This window comes from Fistularia commersonii, chromosome 26, assembly GCF_037954325.1.
Source record: "Fistularia commersonii isolate RoL2024-O1a breed Wild chromosome 26, RoL_Fcom_v1.0, whole genome shotgun sequence".
Taxonomy (NCBI): Eukaryota; Metazoa; Chordata; class Actinopteri; order Syngnathiformes; family Fistulariidae; genus Fistularia; species Fistularia commersonii.
Genome location: NC_141309.1, coordinates 7,960,185 through 7,981,260, shown reverse-complemented (window position 1 = coordinate 7,981,260; position 21,076 = coordinate 7,960,185). Strand labels below are relative to the sequence as shown.

General features: G+C 40.9%; 2 protein-coding genes across 2 annotated transcripts; both read right to left on the bottom strand.

The window, feature by feature from the left end:
• Window positions 1-13,412: 13,412 nt before the first annotated feature.
• Window positions 13,413-14,969, bottom strand: LOC147218487 (arrestin domain-containing protein 3-like). The gene is made up of 6 exons (XM_086174388.1): window positions 14,711-14,969; window positions 14,566-14,626; window positions 14,289-14,460; window positions 14,066-14,153; window positions 13,722-13,978; window positions 13,413-13,535 (listed from the first exon to the last, which is right to left on the bottom strand). Exons 1-6 carry the CDS (start codon window positions 14,967-14,969, stop codon window positions 13,413-13,415), a joined length of 960 nt encoding a protein of 319 aa, XP_086030514.1.
• Window positions 14,970-15,578: 609 nt separating this feature from the next.
• Window positions 15,579-20,812, bottom strand: LOC147218486 (arrestin domain-containing protein 3-like). The gene is made up of 6 exons (XM_086174325.1): window positions 20,366-20,812; window positions 20,228-20,288; window positions 20,003-20,150; window positions 19,793-19,889; window positions 19,245-19,501; window positions 15,579-19,040 (listed from the first exon to the last, which is right to left on the bottom strand). The coding sequence occupies exons 1-6, from the start codon at window positions 20,622-20,624 to the stop codon at window positions 18,780-18,782; spliced, it is 1,083 nt and encodes a 360-aa protein (XP_086030451.1). The 5' UTR covers window positions 20,625-20,812; the 3' UTR covers window positions 15,579-18,779.
• Between the last annotated feature and the right edge of the window lie 264 nt (window positions 20,813-21,076).

Genomic DNA, 21,076 nt, shown 5'->3' with positions numbered 1-21,076 from the left:
GCAGTTTCCATGTAACATGAAGTCTACTGGTGCAAATGAAAATAAGTTTAATAAATAAGAAAATAAGGAACTGCCACATCTTTCTTAAAACAGTCACTTACAGAAAATGAAGTAATGATCCCTTTTAATTCCATTATCAGTGATGAAATGAATCGTGACATCTGCAAGCAGAAGTTTAAACCATAGAGCATACAGAACAATGAAGGAGCTTGTGTAAGATTTCCTATCTGGAAAATCTGTATACAATGGCGTAAGAGTATTTCATGATAGCTGGATCCATGGATTAAAGTTTCGAAGGGTTAAAGATGCTGTGGGGAGGTGAGGACCAACTGAGAGGGCAGATCTTGGGGGGGAAACACTATAACCACATGATAGGCATTGCTTCAGCTTCATCTCTTTTATGTACTGATGGGAGATTGTGTCACAGTGAGTGGACTGAACAAAGATTGCACAAATTTGGTGTAACATATTGGCTGTGATTTGAGTGCAGTAAAATGTTCCAGATAAAGAGGCAGTGTGCCACTTGGACTGTGTAATCTGTACTTCGTTCAAACAGTTTTGTTTTTGATGCAAGTTGCTCTGTAGTCACAAGTTGTTGGAAAAGCAATGTTTTTTCAACAAAAAAATATACATTTTAGACATGCAAGAGGAAAAGTGGTTGGCTTGTGACACTGAATGTTGATCTCTTTACTGAAATTATCAATTTTCTATATGGGCTATACTAGGTCACAAACAACCTACAATTTGTCACATTGTTAGTATTTTACGAAATCAGTGTTTTAGCCGTCAAACAGTCATGCTGATCCATTGCTTCACCCAGAGTTGTCAGGAAAACATCTGCGTTCATCGTCCCATGAAATAAGTTAGATTAACACGAAAAACAAGAGATCATTGTGTTTGTGTGTGCAAGTAAAGTGAACATCATGAAAAACAAATTCATAAATGCTCATCATGAATGACAAAATATGGTGGTAATAATGCTGAAACAGGGGATAAAATGTTGTTATTCCCTGTGGTGTCCTACCTTTGCATAATCATGAGTAAACACATTTGATTTGGGTCAAACTTTACATAAAAACCTCTAGTGGATGTATTCTCACATGCTTTAAAATGTCTAGAGTGAGTGTGGGTTCATGAGCAATGAAATAAATCTCCGAAATACATGATCCCATATATGTCAAACTTTTGAATAATATAACTGATCCTGAGGATCAACTTTATCAACACAAAGAGCAGACTTTTTATGGATACGCTCCATGTGTTTTGGCATAGATGAGCATGAATTCTGCTTCTAAGAAAAGGCTTTATCGTGTAAAGAGGAAAATATGAATGACAAAAACACAAATGGCTTATAGCTGTAGGCGCATTGATATCACACGTATTACTCTGTGGAAAAAAAACAACTTTTGAACACAAATCACCACAGATGTTTAGATAGTGCTTGTTGCTTTTGTTATTTACATCATTTTAGTTAGAGTTTCTATTTTTATAAAACCCCTATTACAAAAACTAAATATAAATGGTCCAAAAAAAAAAATCGCAATTATTTTTCATTCATCACAGTTTGGACTTCTTTAAAATATGGAAAACCTACATTTAGTTGCATTATTAAATTCCATACTTTGAAAGTGCTGTGAGCTGCTTAGTTAAAGATGATTAAATTACACTGAATTATACATTACTCCATGAGAGATTTCAAATGAGCTGCCGAAGTTAATGACATTTGAATTATCCTGGTGTGGGAATTGACAGGTGATGTTAAATGGCAACAGACTCAGGTTGTGCATTTCAAAGAGAAAGGGGCGTCACAGTCGTAATGTAATTTCAATTAATTTCACTAAAACTACTTGTCCAGGTAGCATCTGCTAATTTCCAACAAAGCCTCCTGTGTTTTTCTTAGATTTATCTTTCAACTAATGAAGAGAAAAATCTTTTTCTCCAATGAGAAAGGTTTTTCCGCCTCGTTTAAACATCACTCAGGTGGGGACATAGACATGATGTTTCATAGTATGAGGCCTCCCTGCCTTTGGCTGTGACACCGGCAAAGCAGCGGCAGCAATGGCATAGGAATAAATTTGTCTGTTTGAGTAATGTAGGTGTAAAAATATCTCACCTGTCTCAGGTCATTATTTCATCTTTTCCTAAATGTTTACATGCATTTGCTTGCTTGCACTTATTCACAATCTAAAGGTCTGGATGGAAACTAAAAAGCCCGTGTTCACAAACCGATGTGATATCCTTGCAATGTGCCATTTGTCAGTGCATACAGTGCTTGACATACTGAAATAAACAGTGTCACATGCAAATATATTATTCAGTCCTCTTAATGCCTCACAATGAAAACTTTGCACTCAAAATAACAGGTGAATATGATCACTTTTTGTTTACAGACACCTCATGAGATCGTTTATGATTTAGCCAAACACTTGCAGAAGGATGTCAGTTTCCACTCTGAAATATCTTGCTTTAATTTCTAAGTCCGTTGAAGTTGTGGGAATGTTTGGGTTTAGATTCATCAACCTGTTCAGTAGATGGATCCATTGAAAGAGTGAGGTCTTTTCATCTTCTATTGTGTTGCAGATTAAAGAATACATCATGTTTTCAGTCAAAAGAATCACACACAATCACCACCTTGTCTTAACTTGAACAGTGATTTAGGAGGGAGACAATGAAGCAATATCATCACCCCAACATTATTCATGATTTAAACAAATGGCTTTATTTCCATTTTTGCAGTTAAAGCATAAAAAAATGGTTACATGTTATCAGTAAGTGCCAGGAGATAGGACACACACTCTCTCTCACACACATACACACACACACACAAACACACACACACAAAACACATAAACACATGAACTCTGTCCAAGACCCTCATTATCTACCTAAATAAGCATCAAGGAAGAGTAATAAGGTCCATATGGCCATTTCTTGTCTATATGCTTCGTCCCAGGGTTTAATTATGCATCTTTAAAAGAACAATAAAGGTAAATGAAGAGAATTAACTTATGTATTCTCTGGCCGTTTGTACTTTTTGATTATGTATTTTTTGTGTTAACTGTGGCATTAACCTTCAAAAAAAGTGTGGGAATACAAATCAAACAAAAATGCTCAAATAGATAACGAGAATATAAATGACAGGTTATTATGACTTTAAATGTTAAATGACTCCTTGTTTCTTACTTTGCAGGAGATGATGAATCCATAAATCTGTAAAATTAACATGAGATGACCTCCTTCAGGTCACGCAGCTCCTTAATTTGCATATTGCAGTGATATTAATGATTGCAATCAAGAACCCTTGAGAAACATTTTTGCTTGAGGCAGTGCAAATGAATGAATGGGGTTGAAAGAGAGAGTCGCACAAGATATCGATTGCATCATACAGCCCCAGGGTGAGAAATGCATTTTATCATGAGGAGAAATGAGCTACTTTTCAACTTTGCCGTAACCAGGCTTTAAAAATGGTTTAAGTTACCTTCATTTGGAAAAAAAAAAAAACAGAGGACAAATGGCCAGCCACTTATACTGGATGTAGAGAAACATATCTTGTAGCAAAGGTTTTGGGAGGACGGTAAATAACCTCGGCAACTCGACAGCTTCCAAGCAAACATCTGTTAATGACAAGGGGGCATTTTTCTTCTGAGTCACATTACTGTCTAATGATTACGCACACCACCCAGTATCATTGAGATATATTTCTCCCATTTTTTTTCCTTTTGGATGTAATTGAATGCAACATGTAAATGATTCTTTCCATCTGCATGACTCAAAGACCAATAGATCATTTTTTTGGGGTATAAAAGCGCTACAGAGTCACAACAGAGGGGACCACCATTTATGTGTGAGCAATCACATTAATAAATGAATAAATTAATCTGTTTCGCATGAATCAGTATTAGGTGTGTTCAAATCTTTGACATATGTTGGTGATTTAGTGATTCAGTATTTGTTGTTATTACTTCCAGGATAAGGTTTCTGGAATTCCCTGTGGTCATCAGACAAAACATGTTTGCACAATAACAAAAATATGACATTATTTGTTTTCTTTAAGTGCATGTATGTGGTGATCAGTATTTAGTTGCAATGCCACACAACAACCTTAACAACATCCATATGCTTTGCCAGAGGTTCAGGGAGAGATGGGATTCCCTTGTGACCGCAGAATTTCTTGTATCTTAAGAGATCAAAAAGAAGGGCAAGACTCCCACATGGGAAGAGACTTTAAAAAGGATATTGACTTTCAAACAACAAAATGCAATGATGTTTGCTCTAAATTTTCTGTCACACTAGAAAAACACCTTCCAAATAAATGCAAGAGAACTTACATAATCACAGTCAGTTAGGTGAACAAGACTCCCAAGTCTTGTTTAACAATTCAGTTGTAAAGATGAGAAAGAGAGAAACAAGAGCTCAATAGCATAGGACAATCAATGATGGCTTTTTGGTACCAACCATAAAAGAAACCTGTAATGACTGAGCTTGTAGAATTTCTGTTTTACACCTGTTGTGCAGCTGATAAAAATTGCAATTGCATATTAAAAGACACACAGCATTGCAACAAATTTCAAGATATTGTGATAATATCATGTTGTAGTGCCACTGGTGTTTCCCACTCCTATCAGGTTGCAGTTTTGTGCTGCAGGGCATGCGTATATCTTTAATTAAATATGGTTATGTATCCTGTTATGGTTGGATTTATTCGTTATACAGATGTTTTCCCCTGACTGAGGCTAGTCGTTTCTGATGAGGTCGAAACATGAGGATACCCAGGCTCATATTCAGCGCAGTTATATCCCAAGTTTGAGCCTTATTAATGCTTGTCCCTCACGATAAGAAACACACTTGATAGACTGTTCTTTTGTAGTGACAATATTTTTCATTGACAGTTAGACTGTAAAAAAGGAATCGATGTAAAAACCTCACAAATGAAGATGGTTAAAAAAATGTTGAAAGGTATACTACATACCAGATAGTGATATCTTATAAAAAATACAAAACCGTTAGTTAAATCAGAGCTCGGGGGAAACCAATACCAGCAGAAGTTACTCTGAAAGATTCGAGACCAGCGCTGAAGCCACACTGACCTCAAAGGTCCAACAGCCTTGGTGCAGCTCAATAGGCGTAATGAGAAACACATGGTCCCTCAACCGCAAGCCAAGTAAAGAAGGTTGATTTGTGAGGGACATAGACGCCCCAGTACACTGTCCTTAATACTTTTCAATTCATTGCCCGGTTAAGAAAGCTTTTATCCTTAAAGAGCGCATAAAACATGATGTCTTGTGTTGCTAAAGTTAAGACTTGTTCCGCTGTCTTTGACCTCCATCTAGTGGTTAACAGTAAATATAGTTGTTCATTTTAGCTGACAGCACAGATGTATTATTGTCTACTAAAGAGCACGAGCGTAAATCTGAGGGGCCTCGATAGCGTGTGGACACACCCTGCAACTGTGTTACCATGCTATAAACTGTGGGATTTTTGTTTTTTAAAACGGTGTTAGGTCAACATCTCATTGCCTGACAGAAATGTCCCATGTCTTATTTAGCTATTGTGAAACCGTGAATTTGGTTTCATTTATATTTTCAAGAGTTTTGTTAACAGCACAGACACTCATTCATCCTGGATCTGCTGGATAGTCAGTTCGTTAAATCCCAGCTGTCATTGGGCGAAAGTAGGGTACACCCTGGACCGGCTGCCAGTCGATCACAGGGCCACATATAGAGACATATAACCATTTATGCTCTCATTCCCATGTCTGGGTAAATTTAGGGTGTCCAATGCACCTACTGCATGTTTTTGGACTGTGGGAGGAAACCTGAGAACCCAGAGGAGACCCACGTAAACATGGGGAGAACATGGAGACTCCACACAGAAAGTGGACTGGGGACCTCCTTCCTGTGAAGCAGAAGTGCTAACCTCTCCACCACCCCAGATCATTGTTACAAATAAATAAACTGAATAAAAAGAAAAGACTCAACTTAACAGAGATGATGTGTTGATACCAAATCTTTTTTTCTGAAAATTGTGGCATTCACTGTATTTTTTCAATCATTATTTAGTCCCTTTTAAACTCAAGACTCAGGCTTCATTTTTTTAACTACTTTTGGATAGCTGAAATTTTTGTATTAAGTCTGGTGAACAAATAACTTTTTACTTCCTGAGAACAGGTTTCACAGTCACTCTTTATAAACACACATAAAGCAGATGACTGTCTTCTCCCTGAACACCACAAGAGGGCAATGTATCACTGTGGCCTGACAGGAGGGGTGAAAGGAGGGGATACTCCTGAGCTGGGACTGAAGGTCAGTGTTACACTCTTTATTCGGTCTAGTAATTTAGTGATCTCCAAGCACAAAGAAATGGAATGGTCTGTATCATAGAGGGAAGATTTTGAAACAAAAGACAGTGGTGGATAAGAAAACATTTACATTAATCCCTTCATGACACACACGCGTGCGCTTTCACACAAATTCGATGGTGTGTCAGAAAAGTGAAAAAGGATGGGTTGGTCCGCCTTTCCTGCCAGCTGTAGCGTTTGCTCTACTTGCTCCCATGTTGTCAAATGAACACAGAAACACACACACACCCACACACAGGAACTCTGAACTCATCCATTAGAAAAGGATGTGAGCTGTGGAGTTGGGTTAGTCACACACAAAGACACACACACACACACACACTGAGAACGCCTGAGCCCCCATTGGTCGGCGTCTCTCCACCCCACCGCGGGAGTCTCTGAGGGTCTGCTGCAGCACTCTGCTCTAGGGGCCTGGAAATGCTAGAGTGAGATTTTTTTTTCTCCTTACTTCTATTTTTGGGCTGATATTGGAGGACCACAGCCCTTCTCATTTTTAACTCTTTTCCATGATACTGGTTTCCAGTGTGCACAGTCAGAACAGCCTATCTTCTCAGCAGATACAGACATCCTGTGGCCCAGAGAGGCAATACGATACTACTGAGGCACCACGGATCTGTGTAATAAGCTAGTGAGACAGGACATGTAAATTGCGCCTTCACTGCAAGGCCCAGGGGTAGCAACCGAGTGTTCAGCCAGCCATGTAGACTCCGGCCACAGCTAGAAGAATTTGGAAAGGACCTTCCGGCAACCCATCCCCCCATAACTGCAAAACTCCGGAGTGCGCAAACAATCCGTGACCCAAGTTTTGCTGTTTTTCGAGTCCGTCCCATTCCACATTTTCAACTGCCCCTTGAAAACAAAACAGAAATATATTTAAAAAAAAAAAACACCCGACTGAACACATTGTATACGTTTAACCTCGCTAAATGTATTGACATGACTCGAGCTTTGCGAATACTCTGCCTAGTTTGCATTGGAGATAACCGTATGGGCGAAACCGTCTCTCGGTAAAGTGAAGCACTACGAGGGTTTAAAAACAATTGAAAAATTGCGACCACGTCCATATGCTGGGAAGAAGTCCTAAAATGTACAGAACCGTTGAGGAGAGGGGGGGAGCTGATGCCACTGATAATTGTATACGGCGTGTACGTCGTGCACATATGCGTGAGAGCACCACCTGCGGAGAGAATAAAAATCAGCCCGGTCAGGAGAGAACTTTTCAACCTCTGTACTGGAGTAAAACACAAGAGTATCTGCCCACATTCATAAAATAGAGGGAGGTCCCATTTCCACAATAGCCTATAGGGCTTCAGATTCATAGGAACCTGTCAGAGGGAAGAAGCACGTTTATGAATGAACAAGCTGCTTCTCCGCCCGAGGGTTCAGTGTGCAGCCAAACGGGATGACTTTGGGAGTCCCGTGTCATGTGGAAACATCCCATCACTGTGCAGTGGATGTACACACAGGAGGCTGGCAATGTATGTGCAAAGCACAAACACTTGGGTTTGCCTCTGGATAGTAGTTCACGTGCAGGCGATCGGTTAAAGTTTGTGTCACTTTTGCGTGGACGTGTTTGCATTGTGCAACTTTTATATATGTTATTCTATATAAATATATCTATGCTATCTATCGCGGCCTTGGAGATGGGCATCCGGCTTATTGATAGCGCCGAATGCCAGCGGGCATTAGAACAGCGAGCGGCCATCTGCCAGCCTAGCGAACTAGCAACCCCACCAGCTGCAGTCGCAAAACGCCCTACAAAGCAGGACATGCATGCAGCTTCTGACGTCTGCGGCCACACTGCGCTACAAAGCTCAGAAAACCCAGGAGCGGAAACAATGAGAACCGAGCTTATAGACGCCGCATAGGCTCACCGCCGGCAAGTTTGGACGAAGAGGGCTGCCGTTAAGTGCACATCGGTTCATTTCGGATGACCGGCTGGTGGGATTATTTTTCCAGGGTGGGGAAAAAATATACATGAAAAGACTCATGCAGGGGCACTTTAATACCCCGACATGGCGACGGCAAGAAAAGGAAGAGAGCTTTTTACTATTTTGGAAACTAGCGCGGACACAGAAAGTACCACCGTGTGCGACAGCCAAGACTATCCGCTAAATCTCTCGGCCGACGTGAAGTGGTTCGAAATTCCTTACAGAAAGCCGGACTCGGACGACGACGACGACGAAGACGACGAAGTGCGGGAGGAGGAGGAGGAGGAGGAGGTGGACGACGACGGCGGCGACGGCGGCGGCGGCGGAGGCGAGGGGGAGAATGGATTCACGAGCACGGCGGCCGCGGCGGAGGCTGCGGACGCGGCCAGCTACATCGCCGGCGGAGGCTGCAATATTATTTTGGTGACGGGCAGCAATGGCATCAAGCACGACGAGGAGGAGTACGCGGAGGACTGCTATTTTTCTACCTCCACTAACTGCTCCGACACCACCTCGAACGATTCGGATATTGATTTCTCCGATTTGGAGGAGGAGGAGCGCAGGAGTTTTTTCGGCTTTGGAGATGACCAGGACGAGGACTGCGCCGCTCCAGACTTCTGGGGTGAACCTGACCAGGTAATTTCAATCGAACCCTTCTCCGCCGTCAGCGGCCCTCAGCACTCGCTGGGGGATGATGCTGACACCCGTGACTATTTCCGGATACTCTTCCCAGATTCTCTTTTTGAACACATGGTAGAACAAACAAACAACTACGCCCTCTATCGGCAGAGGAGGAGCGGAAAGGCAGACCCCCACTGGCACCCGACGGATGTCAGGGAAATGAGAGCCTACGTGGGGCTGAACATTCTGATGGGCATCAACCAGCTTCCAGACACCGGCATGTACTGGGCCAGTGACATTTTCATCGGCAACGCGGGCTTTAAAAAAACCATGACGGCCAGGCGCTTCGAAAAACTTACCCAGTACCTACAGCTGTGCGACCGCGAGTCCGAGCCCGTGCGCGGTGAGCGGGGCTACGACGGCCTTTACAAAATCAGACCTCTCCTGGACGTGTTGGATAACACCATGTGGGACGCGTACATTCCCAACCGCTGTCTTACCATAGACAAGTGTGCCATTGTCGTGAGGGGACGTTTCTCCCCCACCCAGTACATGCCCTCCAAACCCCTGAAGAAGGGGCTGACCGTGTGGATGCTGTGTGACTCTCGCTCGGGCTACTGTCACAGGTCCAAGATCTACGTGGGAAAGCCCGGCGAGGATGAGGGAGCTGCGCTGCAGGGCTACAGGGTTGTGACTTCCCTGGTGCGCGGCCTGGAGGGCCAGTACCACCACCTCTTCATGGACAGCTTCTTCACCTCAGTGCCCCTCCTCCAGAGGTTGCTTAAGGATGGATTATACGCCTGCGGACCCACTCAACCAGGGCGCAGAGGTTACCCCGAAGTCCTCCGACCCCGCAACGTGGGCAAACTATCCCAGGGGGAGTTTTATCAGTGCCAGCGCGGTAACTTGGTCGCTACAGTCACACGGGACATTCGAGTGGTCAGCTGCGTTTCCACCAACTGCGCGCCGGGGATCGTGGGTATCAGCCCGGGCCAGCAGCAGCACGAGATCGACGGCGAGGGAGAGAGCGACAGCACGGAGAGCTCCAGTTTGTCTTTCGGTGTCCCGAGACCTCTGCCCCTGTTGTTGTATCAGGAAAATATGAGGGGGGTCAACCTGTGCGACCAGCTGAGGGAATGCTACCAGGTCGGCAGGCCGAGTAAAAAGTGGTGGCGCTACTTCCTGTGGTTCTACGTCAATCTCTGCATCGTCAATGCATATATCATCCTGAGAGAGAGCAGGGGAGGCACGCCGCCAGCCGGCTTCAACGGCAAGCAGTTCACCCAACGCCACTTCCGGGTCCGCCTGGCGCAGCAGTTGATCGGAGACTACCAAGGGGCCAGGGGAATGGAGCGGGCGGCACGCAAGAGACACGCAGACTCGCCCATAGAGTACGGACACCGTCTGGAACGCATGTCGGAGCGCTCCCGCCGCTGCAGGAACTGCACCAACAAAGGGTTACGACATGAAAGTGTGTTTGGCTGCAAGATATGCAACGTGCACCTATGCAGAGGAGGGTGCTTCTCTGAGTTTCATAAATAAAAACTGTCCGTTTTTTTTTCTTTGTTTTTTTTCTTTGTTTGTTTTATATCCTTTGTCAGATCGAACAACTTGTTTCAAGGGATTTTTTTATATAGTAAAGAAAAAAAAAAACATTTGTAATTCCAAAGGTCACCACTACAAGTGCACAATATAATCACACTTTATGTAGAGCTAGTTTTAGAATAGAAGTATTACTGCACGCATAAACTAGAGATAATAAACTGAAAACTGTAGAGTATTTGAATTAGTATAGAATGTTTTGGCAAATTGCCTTCAGTAACACTGACAGAATTGCCTTGTGTCACTTTTTTATACCTTTAAAATATGATAAGGATTTTATATGAAAAAGAAGAAAACAAACTTTTCTGCACTTAAAATAGCTCAGAAAATGTTTACTATGGAAAGTTTATCTCTCTTCTTAAATAAATACTTCATTATGACGTACCTGACTGAATCATTTCTTTCTCAATGGGGCTAGACGTCATCATCAGCGTGGACACAGTACGGACAGCTGATGTTAAATTCTGATGTCAAGTTAATAATCTGCAGTTCTGTACGGAGGACTCAGCTGTAGTTGCTTCTGTTCTGTCACAGATGAAAATTCTGCCTCGAAGGGGACACAGCTTGGAGCAATTAAGGAGCAGAAAAACCCCTCAGCTCTCCGGCCAACAGACCCAGTAATGCCATTTACTTTCCACAACCAAACTACAGACATGGCCATCTGTGACCCTATTACACTAAGTCCAAACCCCAAATTGTGGTAAATGTAAATGAGATGATGTCTCGATAGGGTTTATGTATATATACGCACATACACACAAGTCGTGTCTAATGAGAGGGGAAATAATTACTTATTCACAACATCCATTGCTGTAATTCAAGCTCTTCTGTCCATGAGGCTAGAAAGCTAAATGCTTTATATGGACAAAGACCAAACATTGACCACTTCAGGAGGTCAGACTAACTGTCTCCTGCCTTTCCTCTGAAGACACTCTTGTTCCTCCCTCTCTCTCTCCCTCTCTTTCTCTCTCTCCATCTTTAACCCACTCTCTCTCAGCACCCTCAGGTATTACAGTACTACGCAATGTTACATGTGTGCGCGCACACACACACACACGCACACAGACACGCTCACAAAACACACAGGAACACACATCCTCACTCACGTACACTCTTACTCACACATGCACACGCACACATAACCGCTTTTCCCCTCACTATGCTTTCTTGCTCTCCCTCAGCCATTCCCCAGCTGGGAGAGGGTTAGTCAACTGGACGCCCATCCCGCTGATCTGTGGGAGCCCTGTGGGGAGTTGCCATAGCAACCGTGGCCGATGAAGACAGGGAGTCGCCAGCAGGCCCGCTTGGTTGTCATGGTACCAACCCTGGCTACGAAGGTGGGAGGTGCCATAAGCCACACCTCCCTACCCCGTCTCCAAAACGGCATTGCTGTGGTCTGTGTGTGTGTTTGTGTGTCTGTGTGTGTCTGTATGTGTGTGTGTGTGTGTTGTTGTCGCACACACGCACTGGTTACCGGGTTGGCCCTATTACAGCTCTGCCAAAACTACAACTACTGCCAAAACTGCCACCCTGAATCTGTGGAGTCGTCTTCATGCAGGTGTAGGATTCAGGAATTAGAGGAATCGGTCAAAACGTGTTCTGCCATCAGACAAAACGCTGCTGATAACTCTCTATTGTGTTTCACTGTAGAACATGAACCACGCAGCTCTTTTGCAGACATCTTCTAGTGTAGGAGGCAAGTATTACAGCAATCTGTCCTGCTTACTGGCGCATAAATCCATCTTCAAGATGTTCATTGTGTTGTATTTAATCATACAAACATTTTAGACCGTATACTTTTCTCATCCCTTGCTATGTTTTGTGTTAATATGTGTCAATGAGCCTTGTGCTCACTAGAAAATACAATGATATGATGACAAAAGTGAAAGTGGCAGCAGATGTAATGTATCATGAGGGTTTATGTTTCAATTTCAGTAACGGCACTTCAGGAACATGTCCACCAATTCAGTGGGATTATAAATCTGCACTGGTCACTCTTAGTCTGTTTTATCAATGATAATGGGAGTTGAGCATTGTCAGTTTTCTGTCTGGTTTGTGGGTTGAACATAAAATTGCAGTGCCGCTGCAACTTCTGAGTCAGAACCTCTTTCTCCTTTTCTTCTTCTGTCATCTCTTTCTCTCGATCTCATCGTTTCTCTTCCTCCCTTTCTCTTGGTAACTGGGTGTGCTTTAAGTGGTGTCACAACAGTTAGATCTAATGTTTTCAGGATGGATACTAACCATAAAATTCTCAGCAGACAACATGTTTCCTGTTCCTGTGCCGAGAACCAAATCAGATTCTTGGACTGGTTTTACTTAAGATTTGCCGGTTGGGAAACACAAGTACTGTTAGAATCATGGAGGCGACTTTGTTCACTAGCATCCCCTGTTGAAAAATTAGTCAAGAGTAAGCGTGAGAAACCCCTGAATTCTTGTTCCCACCTCTTTCCTGAATCACAGCTGAAGTGAATAACTAGTTGTTCCCCACAGTCAGTACCTTAAAGCCATGACAAACCCAAATTAAAAGCTGTCTGTGTAAAGGATCTATCTTTCTTTTCACCAAAAAATTCACAATATATTAAAGGTCTACCTAATCTCCAGTCAGAATTCTGCTGATTACAGATGTGAGTTTGAAATGCTGCTAAATAAAAATACAGCATCCTAAAGATAGTATTTTTTGGCTAACACTGGATGTTGCAGATCTATAATAATTTAATTTGATAGAAGCTAATTAACCGGTTATGGATGACAGTAGTTGATTATTCTGTGGCTCATATCTCCATCTAGTGGACGAATATACACAAATTCAAAAAATTCAAATATCCTCCTTGAACTACTGCCATTCCAATCCCTTGCCACGCCTGAAACACGTGTTGTTGCGTCTTGCTCTTGGGCATCGTTCAAACCGAGTTGCTTTCCAAAGATCTCTTCATCTGTCGATGATGTGGCTTCGCCGACTTCAACAGAACGACCAAAGGAAGATTGATCTCTGGTCGTCGAGCCAGGGGGACATCAAGAGTGACCTGCAACCAATCATATATGCCTATATAGTTATTAGCTCCGTGTGTGAAATCCAGGTGAAAGTTGCTTAAATTAGACTATTTATTTATTCCTGTCTTGTACTGATAACGTTGCAAAGGCCGTCGTGTCCTATTCACATCATACTACAGAGGCTCACTGTATTTATCATTTTGAACATATTTAATTACCTTAAGGCTGTATTCGAGCTTCATCATAGAGCAGTTGAAGAAGGTCGGTGGAAGCTGCAGAGGGATGCTCAGAATATTGGTTATTGTCTCATGGTTGTCAGCTGGAACAGAGTCTCCTGATCCGAAGAGGATCTCCGTTGTGTGAATTTTCCTCTTCCCTTGTGCAACAAAGGTCTGCTTCTCGCAAAGGTAGAATCTGGGCGTTATGGTGTATGCCGAGCTGTTGAGCACTTCTACGGATATTTCCATTACCTCACCTATTTAAAACAGACAATGGAGATTGCTTATCAATTAAGGCCAATTAGGACAAAGGTATCAATTCCTCATTTATCGAAGCTCTTTACCTTGTTCCAATCCCATTCTTTCCGAGTTAACAGTCATAGTAACCTTTCCGGTGCCATGAAATAATATTGCAGTAGCTTGTTGTGGCTCCTAGCAAATAAAGGGATATAATGTCATAAAGCAAATCCCGGGAGCTACATTTCAGCTGAAATTATAAATAATGCATTAAATGATGGCACTAAGGCAATAAAAAAAATCAAAACCTTCTTTTAAACAATTGCATACATTGAGGCCAATTACTATCATTTCCGATTTGGAGGCGAAGGGAAACTCAGCTTTGGTTAAGAGAGGGAACTCAATCTTGGTTTTGTGGACATTCCAGGCTGTCTGTGTCAACCGTGCTTTCAAACTATATGTGATTTCACCCCACTTTCCCTTGTAGGATGAGGGCATATCTCTGCAGGAAAATGACCAAAATAAACAGAGAAAGACAATGAATCCCTTACAAGATAATGAGTTATTTCTCTGTCTGAAAATTGTTAAGTTTGGAAAGAATACTCACATATCTGGAATCACAAAAGTGAAAGGATATACATTTTTGCCACGCCCAATGATTTCCGAACCTTTTTTGAAGATAACATTGGTGTCAAATAAATGAAAACTTTTGAAATACTTAGTTTACAGTGCAAAGAAGAAACTATACAAACCATCTCCTTTGTTTTTATCCTGAAGAATAATATTTTCTAAACAAAAATATGTTTTCTTGTCACTGCAGACAACCGCAGCTTGCCGCTCTTGATCGTACCATGTCACATTTGCTTTTCCTTTGGCTTTAACCAGCAAGCACTGAATTTTAGTTTCCCTACTGGTCACCACTGTCACTCTTCCAGAAAGTTTGTCCCCTGGAGAAAAAGTTCCTCGTTCGTTCAACTTGTTGTACTCCAAGTATAGATGCTTTAGAGTCATTGTAAGACAAATGTTAAGCCCTTCGATCACAAATGGTATGTAGGCAATGTTGACATATTCCCTTTACCAGTGGACCTCTCCAGAACCCGCTCTTGTGTCCCACCAGGTCATGTAAGCAACCCTGGAGGTGTCACTTTCACACAGGTAACCCTAGCCTGCGCCTTCGCAGCGTCACACAGGCCTAGATTTCCATGACGAATGTAAAGAACATACAACAATGAAGGTTTGTGATATGGAGCAAACTGATTCATTCTTATTTTTGTTTTGATCGTTCCACGTTTAAGATTAAACATCCTTGTTTCAAAATCCTTTACTGTGCGACACAAATGGTTTCCCCCAAGCCCTTGTTCTCCCACTAGAGTCTTTCGTCACCTGGATGCTTAACAACAAATCTGTTGTTTTCTCCTTAGATAACCAATGCAAGATGTTAAATCGTCTTGAAATGCTGACATTATTCCTTTGAAATAATTCTAATGCTTTCTCAAAATGCATGGTGCAAAAGAGTTCTGTCAGCCGGTGTTTCAGTGAACATATCTCACTTTCTTTTTTTTCTCCTACACTACTACAACATAGTATTTCTAGTCCCAGTGGAAGGGGGCAGGGGGGCACTGATGTGCCACCTGAAGTTTCCTGAATTCCTCAGAAATGTCCGACATTATTAAAATCAGTTCCAGTTCCATCTATATGTAAAAATTCAATATCCTGCAACACTCTGTATTTCAAAGTTATCATATTCGTATACAATTTTTATTCACCCACATGACTGTTTTTTACACAACAGAGTAACAATACATGAATATAGGCTTCTGTTATTTTAGGCTGTATACTGATATGATATCCATCTATTACTAACCTGTGATTTAAACAAAATGTAAAATAAGGGTGTGTTCCAAATTCATAAATTGTATGTGCACAGTGTATATGACTTAAAACAAGGCATGTAAGTTGAATACCTATTCCACCCAAACCCAGTTACAAAGTTGTTTCAATCATCTATAAATTGTATTGACTCCTCAACTGACAATTGACATAAAAACAAGTGGGTAAACAATTTATTAATAATGATAATACCCACATACTGAAACTACCTTCACCACCAGTCCAATCAGTTGCAGGCCAAACAAGGGGAGATGAAGAAAAGCAATTGAATTAGCTTGGCAAACAATATTAGGTTACCTGCAAATTTGACTCAGCAGTGTGAAGAAAATGGAAGGTTTGCTGCACTATCAAATGAAAAATAATTCCCAAATGGTACCTTGTTTTGCATACGTTAGCCATAATTGGACGATTAGTAAACATACCAACACTGTTAAATTATACCTATAACCTTCAGTTTGTAGACACGTTGGAAAATACTGAAGGCTTGAATTTATAATGCACTTCCATGCATCTCAGAATAAAACCAATGATTCGTTGCATGGTCTCCGAGGAGTGGGTGCGAAGGACAGAGAGTTGCTTGGTGGGGTTTTTTTTCTCATCCCAGGTTGTTTGGCATTCCAAAATTCAGTTGTTTCATGGGAGGAAAGTCAGTGGCAGACAGGATAAAATTTGCAATTGTGAGTTGATCTTTGTGTCTGGCATGAATTTTTCATCCAGCTGTATATTTGAATATACTGTTGTTTTGTTTCATTTGTGAAATTGAAATACAGTATTTCATCTTTGGAATTCAGTGTAGTGCATGACACAGAATCCATAGCTATTTTTGTGTTATTGCTTTCTTTTGTCACTAGAGAGCACCCCTGGTTAGATACAGTTGTCTTGAGATAGTTATCTATGCACTTCTGTTTATGTTTATCCATTCTTTCTTTAAATATGTAGCATTGCAGGTCGATGTAGAAAGTCCTTTCTTTTACAATACATATATTGTTACAAAACCTAATGTCTCAAATAACTGGAAAAAAATAGAAAAAAAAATACTTTAGTTTTCCCGGATTACTCACCTCAGAATTAACTTTGAAAGTAAAAACAGTAAGATAATATGGTAGATAGCTTTGTATTTCAGATCTGTTAATTATGGAAGGAGGGAGGTAGATGTTTGAGGTTGCAGATTGTGATGGTTTTCACCCTTTTTGCCACATAATGCAAAATCAACTTTCTACTTACAATGTTATTTGTGGAAAGTCTCCTATGACCGCCCCCCCCAAAAAATTCATAGCCTTGTACATAGTTAATTGTGGTTTCCCAGAATGAGTCAACTGTTTTTTCTAGTCTCTGTGTAAACAAGGAATGACATCTGCAATTGTGACATTGTGCCTATACATAAGCAAGCAATTATATTACACACTGATATAGTACTAATCCTATTGATGCCATGAAATTCATTCAAGGAATTTCTACCTTCATCTTAACAATAAATGGCCTACCTTGTCCTCAGACAGATCCAGCGCATAAGATTGTCCTAGTCATGCATCCATGCAAAATAGCATTGCTTTCTTAGTAGGACAAAACTTTGAAAGTGTAAAATAACTGTATAACCACCTTATAACTATATCAGTTTAAGTCTGTGTGACAAATAAACAATTTGATAGAGATCCATATCCATGTCAATAACTTGCTTATACTATTTAGCACACACATACAGATTCATATACACAAAAACATCCAACAACATATACAAAATGTCAGTTGCAGCTGCAAGAAATCACATCTCTTCTGACAGACTGTAAAAGATGCTCTTATAGCAGTAGATTTCACCAGTTTTTGTGGTTGTAAAAGGACACCCACAATCTAGAAAAGAACTGAGTGACTGCATAAAAACCAAAGGCATTTCTGGTGACGGAATACCTGAGCAGCAATCAATATGGCCTACAACAGAATTGCTGATTGAGGGTTCTTGTCATCTTGAGTGCAAGCTTCACAGTAGATTAAGATTCCCCTTCACTCTTTGCTCTTTGTCCCAATTAGCTTCTCTTACATTATCAATCTTTAGTTGACTTTGCCTTCTTAGATTCAGGGAAACAGATTATCCCCTAATTTTGGTCTTAATCCAGTCAATGGACTTCGGCTCGCTGCCTTAATTGACCCATTAAAAACCACAGATCAATTCAAGACCCTTCTCTAAACCCTCTTCATCAAATTACATGCATTTTGAGTATTTTCAGGGCCTCCTCCAACACATCTTCTAATTTTAACTAATTGAAGGTTACTCAAAATAACCTATCATTTTGGATTTTGCCGATCTGTATAAACACCCATAATTCTATTGTAATCAAATTAAAATAATAAAGCTCCGGCATCGTACACTAAGCATATCACACGTTGACTGATTTGACTGAAAATCAAACAAAAAATGGTCACATTTCCCTTGCTGTCAGTATACTACTTGAGTCTAAGTAATGTTACCACTTTTATATATATTTGCCATGTAATAATAGTGAAAATAGTAAATCTATTGATAAAGCATTTTCCATCAAAGTGCTGTACAAATGAGTACAGAGAAGAGTGTGCAAATGAAATTAAAATCAAACATTCAATCAACTAAAATAGTCCAATTACAATGTCACACATTTCTTTAAATCAGTTAGTGCTCAAATTCAAATATTAACATCAATATCCACTCAAAATAAAACACCTATTTGTACTTCTTCCATGTAGAATCTGCAAGTTTGACAGTTTGCACTCTAGAGTAAGGGTAATAAGGCTCCACATTAGAATACATTGGCAAGCTGTCGCCCTTCTATATGGAGATTGCGCGTTCGTCCGGTGTCTGTGGATTTTCCACCTTTATTGTATGTCTCGCTTTCCTACCAATGTCCTGCCAGTCATTGTCGTGTCAATAGACAGTCAAGAGTGAAGACAGAAGACCAATGGTTACCGTGTACTTTTCTTCATGTCAGAGTCAAAGATGGGATACATTGCATGGTTTTCATAGGGGGGAGGAGGAAGAGGGTTGATAGGATAGGGCACTGCTTGTTGTCCTGTCCTCTCCCAGGTTGGTTGGTTAAGGTTCCCAAATTCCTCAAAGGCAGCTGGAGCAGGTGGCTGTATCGGGTAAGGGACTTCTTTCGCAGGCAGAACAATAATTGGGAGTTTGATCTCTGGGTCAGTTGCCATTTTTATATCCAGCTTGACCTGAGAAAATATGTAAATGTGAAATTGAAATAATTACATCCAGCATTTAAATCTTATCACGGAACTGGAACCTCAGTTTTTTTCAGTATCAGTTACCAAAGGTAAAGAAAAAGAACATCCTATCAGTAGCTTTAACGACAATTCTTGAAAAGAAAAAAAAAGGAAGAATTACACTTCTAAGAAATTAAAATTTTACTAAGTTACCTTCAGCCTGTACTCCAGCTTGAGGATAGAGCAGTTAACAATAGAGGGAAGCACATCCCTGGGGATGGTGATCAGCTTAGTGACAGTTTTTTTGCCACATGATACAACAGCGTCAACTTTGTCCTTAAGAAGGTCTTTTGTGCAAACTTTTCTATGACCCTGGGCAAAGTAACTCTGCTTGACATACACCAAGAATTTGGGTTTTACAGACTGAGTCGAGTGGTTGGTAATGTCAACGGTGACTTGGATAGCCTCACCTATATGATGGAAAACAAAAACACAATGAACCATCAAATGATAATGTCAAAGCATTACTGGGAAAGCTGTCTAAAGAAAATACAGCCCTGATCAATAAATCCTGATTAATTCTACTTTTCTTCCCCCAAAAGCTCTGCATCAGGGCAGGACAGGTTTTTTACATTCTTGTGAGGGCAGTCTTTTTCTGGTTGGGAGGTACTCAAGAAATAAACTGTAAAATCTTAGTGTACACTTGATACTCATCTCATTGTGAAGAAATTCCTGTGTTACCCGCGTAACATGATTATTACCTTGCTTGTATCCCATCCTATTAGTGTGGACATCCATTGCAATAGTTCCTGAGCCAAAAACCCTTACAGTTTTGTCTTTGCTACCATACTGGGGCTCCTAAAACACACACAAAAAATATTTTCAAACAATAACAATTGTCCTTTTTGTATAACCATTTTTTGTTTTACTTACACCTTTAATTTGGGTGTTAAGAAAAAAACATTCCTCACCATGAGCCCAGGAATATTCATATCTGCTTTAGACACAAAGTTGAAGTGGGTTTTGGCTTTTTTTGTTAACTTCATTGATTGTTTCAGCTCTGCCTTTAACTTGTGAACAATTCGGCCAGTAGTAGATTTGAAAGTGGATGGTATACATCTATGAGGTAAAGAATAGAAGCTTTAGAATGCATGAATCTGAAGTAACATACAGGTTATAAAAACACTAGACTTTACCTGTCAGGAATCTTGAAGGAAAAAGGAAATACATTTTTTCCTCTGCCAACGATTTCCGTACCTGCATCATTAGAAATACTAGTTATTATTGAAAGGCTAGGCTGGTAAATAAACAATTTTGTTAATTTGATGCCTTACCATCTTCCCTTGTTTTTCTCAAGATATGATGCTCCATATCATAGTACTTCTCAGTGGAATAGTAAACACGAGTGTCATACTGGCTATGATGTTCAGTCCAGCAAACACGAGCTTTGCCTTTTGCCTTGAAAACTAACGCATTAACTTTCATTTCTTGGGTAGTCTCTAAAATTATCCTTCCATTGATGGTGTCTCCATTTGTGAAAGTGTTGCTGCTGTTGATGGCATCATATTCAATCCAGAAATTTTTGATAGTCATAGCCTTCTGCGAAGTGGAGGACCTCAAGGATGTCAAAAGCTCTTATTCTCAAGTGGAAAGTAAAGTCAAAAGCAGTGACGACGTTCTTATCAGTGGTGACAGCACCATAAACTTGTCAAACCTGATTCTGTGACAGACACACCTACATAAATTAACAAAAACTACAGACGGCAGGTGAAAGTCATAAAAAGAGGAAATAAGTACTTAATCCTAAGATATAACAAAGGTTCAAGTTGGACTTTCCATTGCAAGATTGACAAATATACAAAGCATGTTGAACAGAAGTTACACTTATATCACATCACGGCATATAGACGAAGGAAAAACACCTGTGGACTTATGATGGTCACATGCTGCTGTTACTCAATAAGAGGCACCTGAAACATTTTCCAATCATCACTGAATTTCCATCCTTTATCAATGTCGGAGGTGGTTTTTGGCATGCTGCGGTT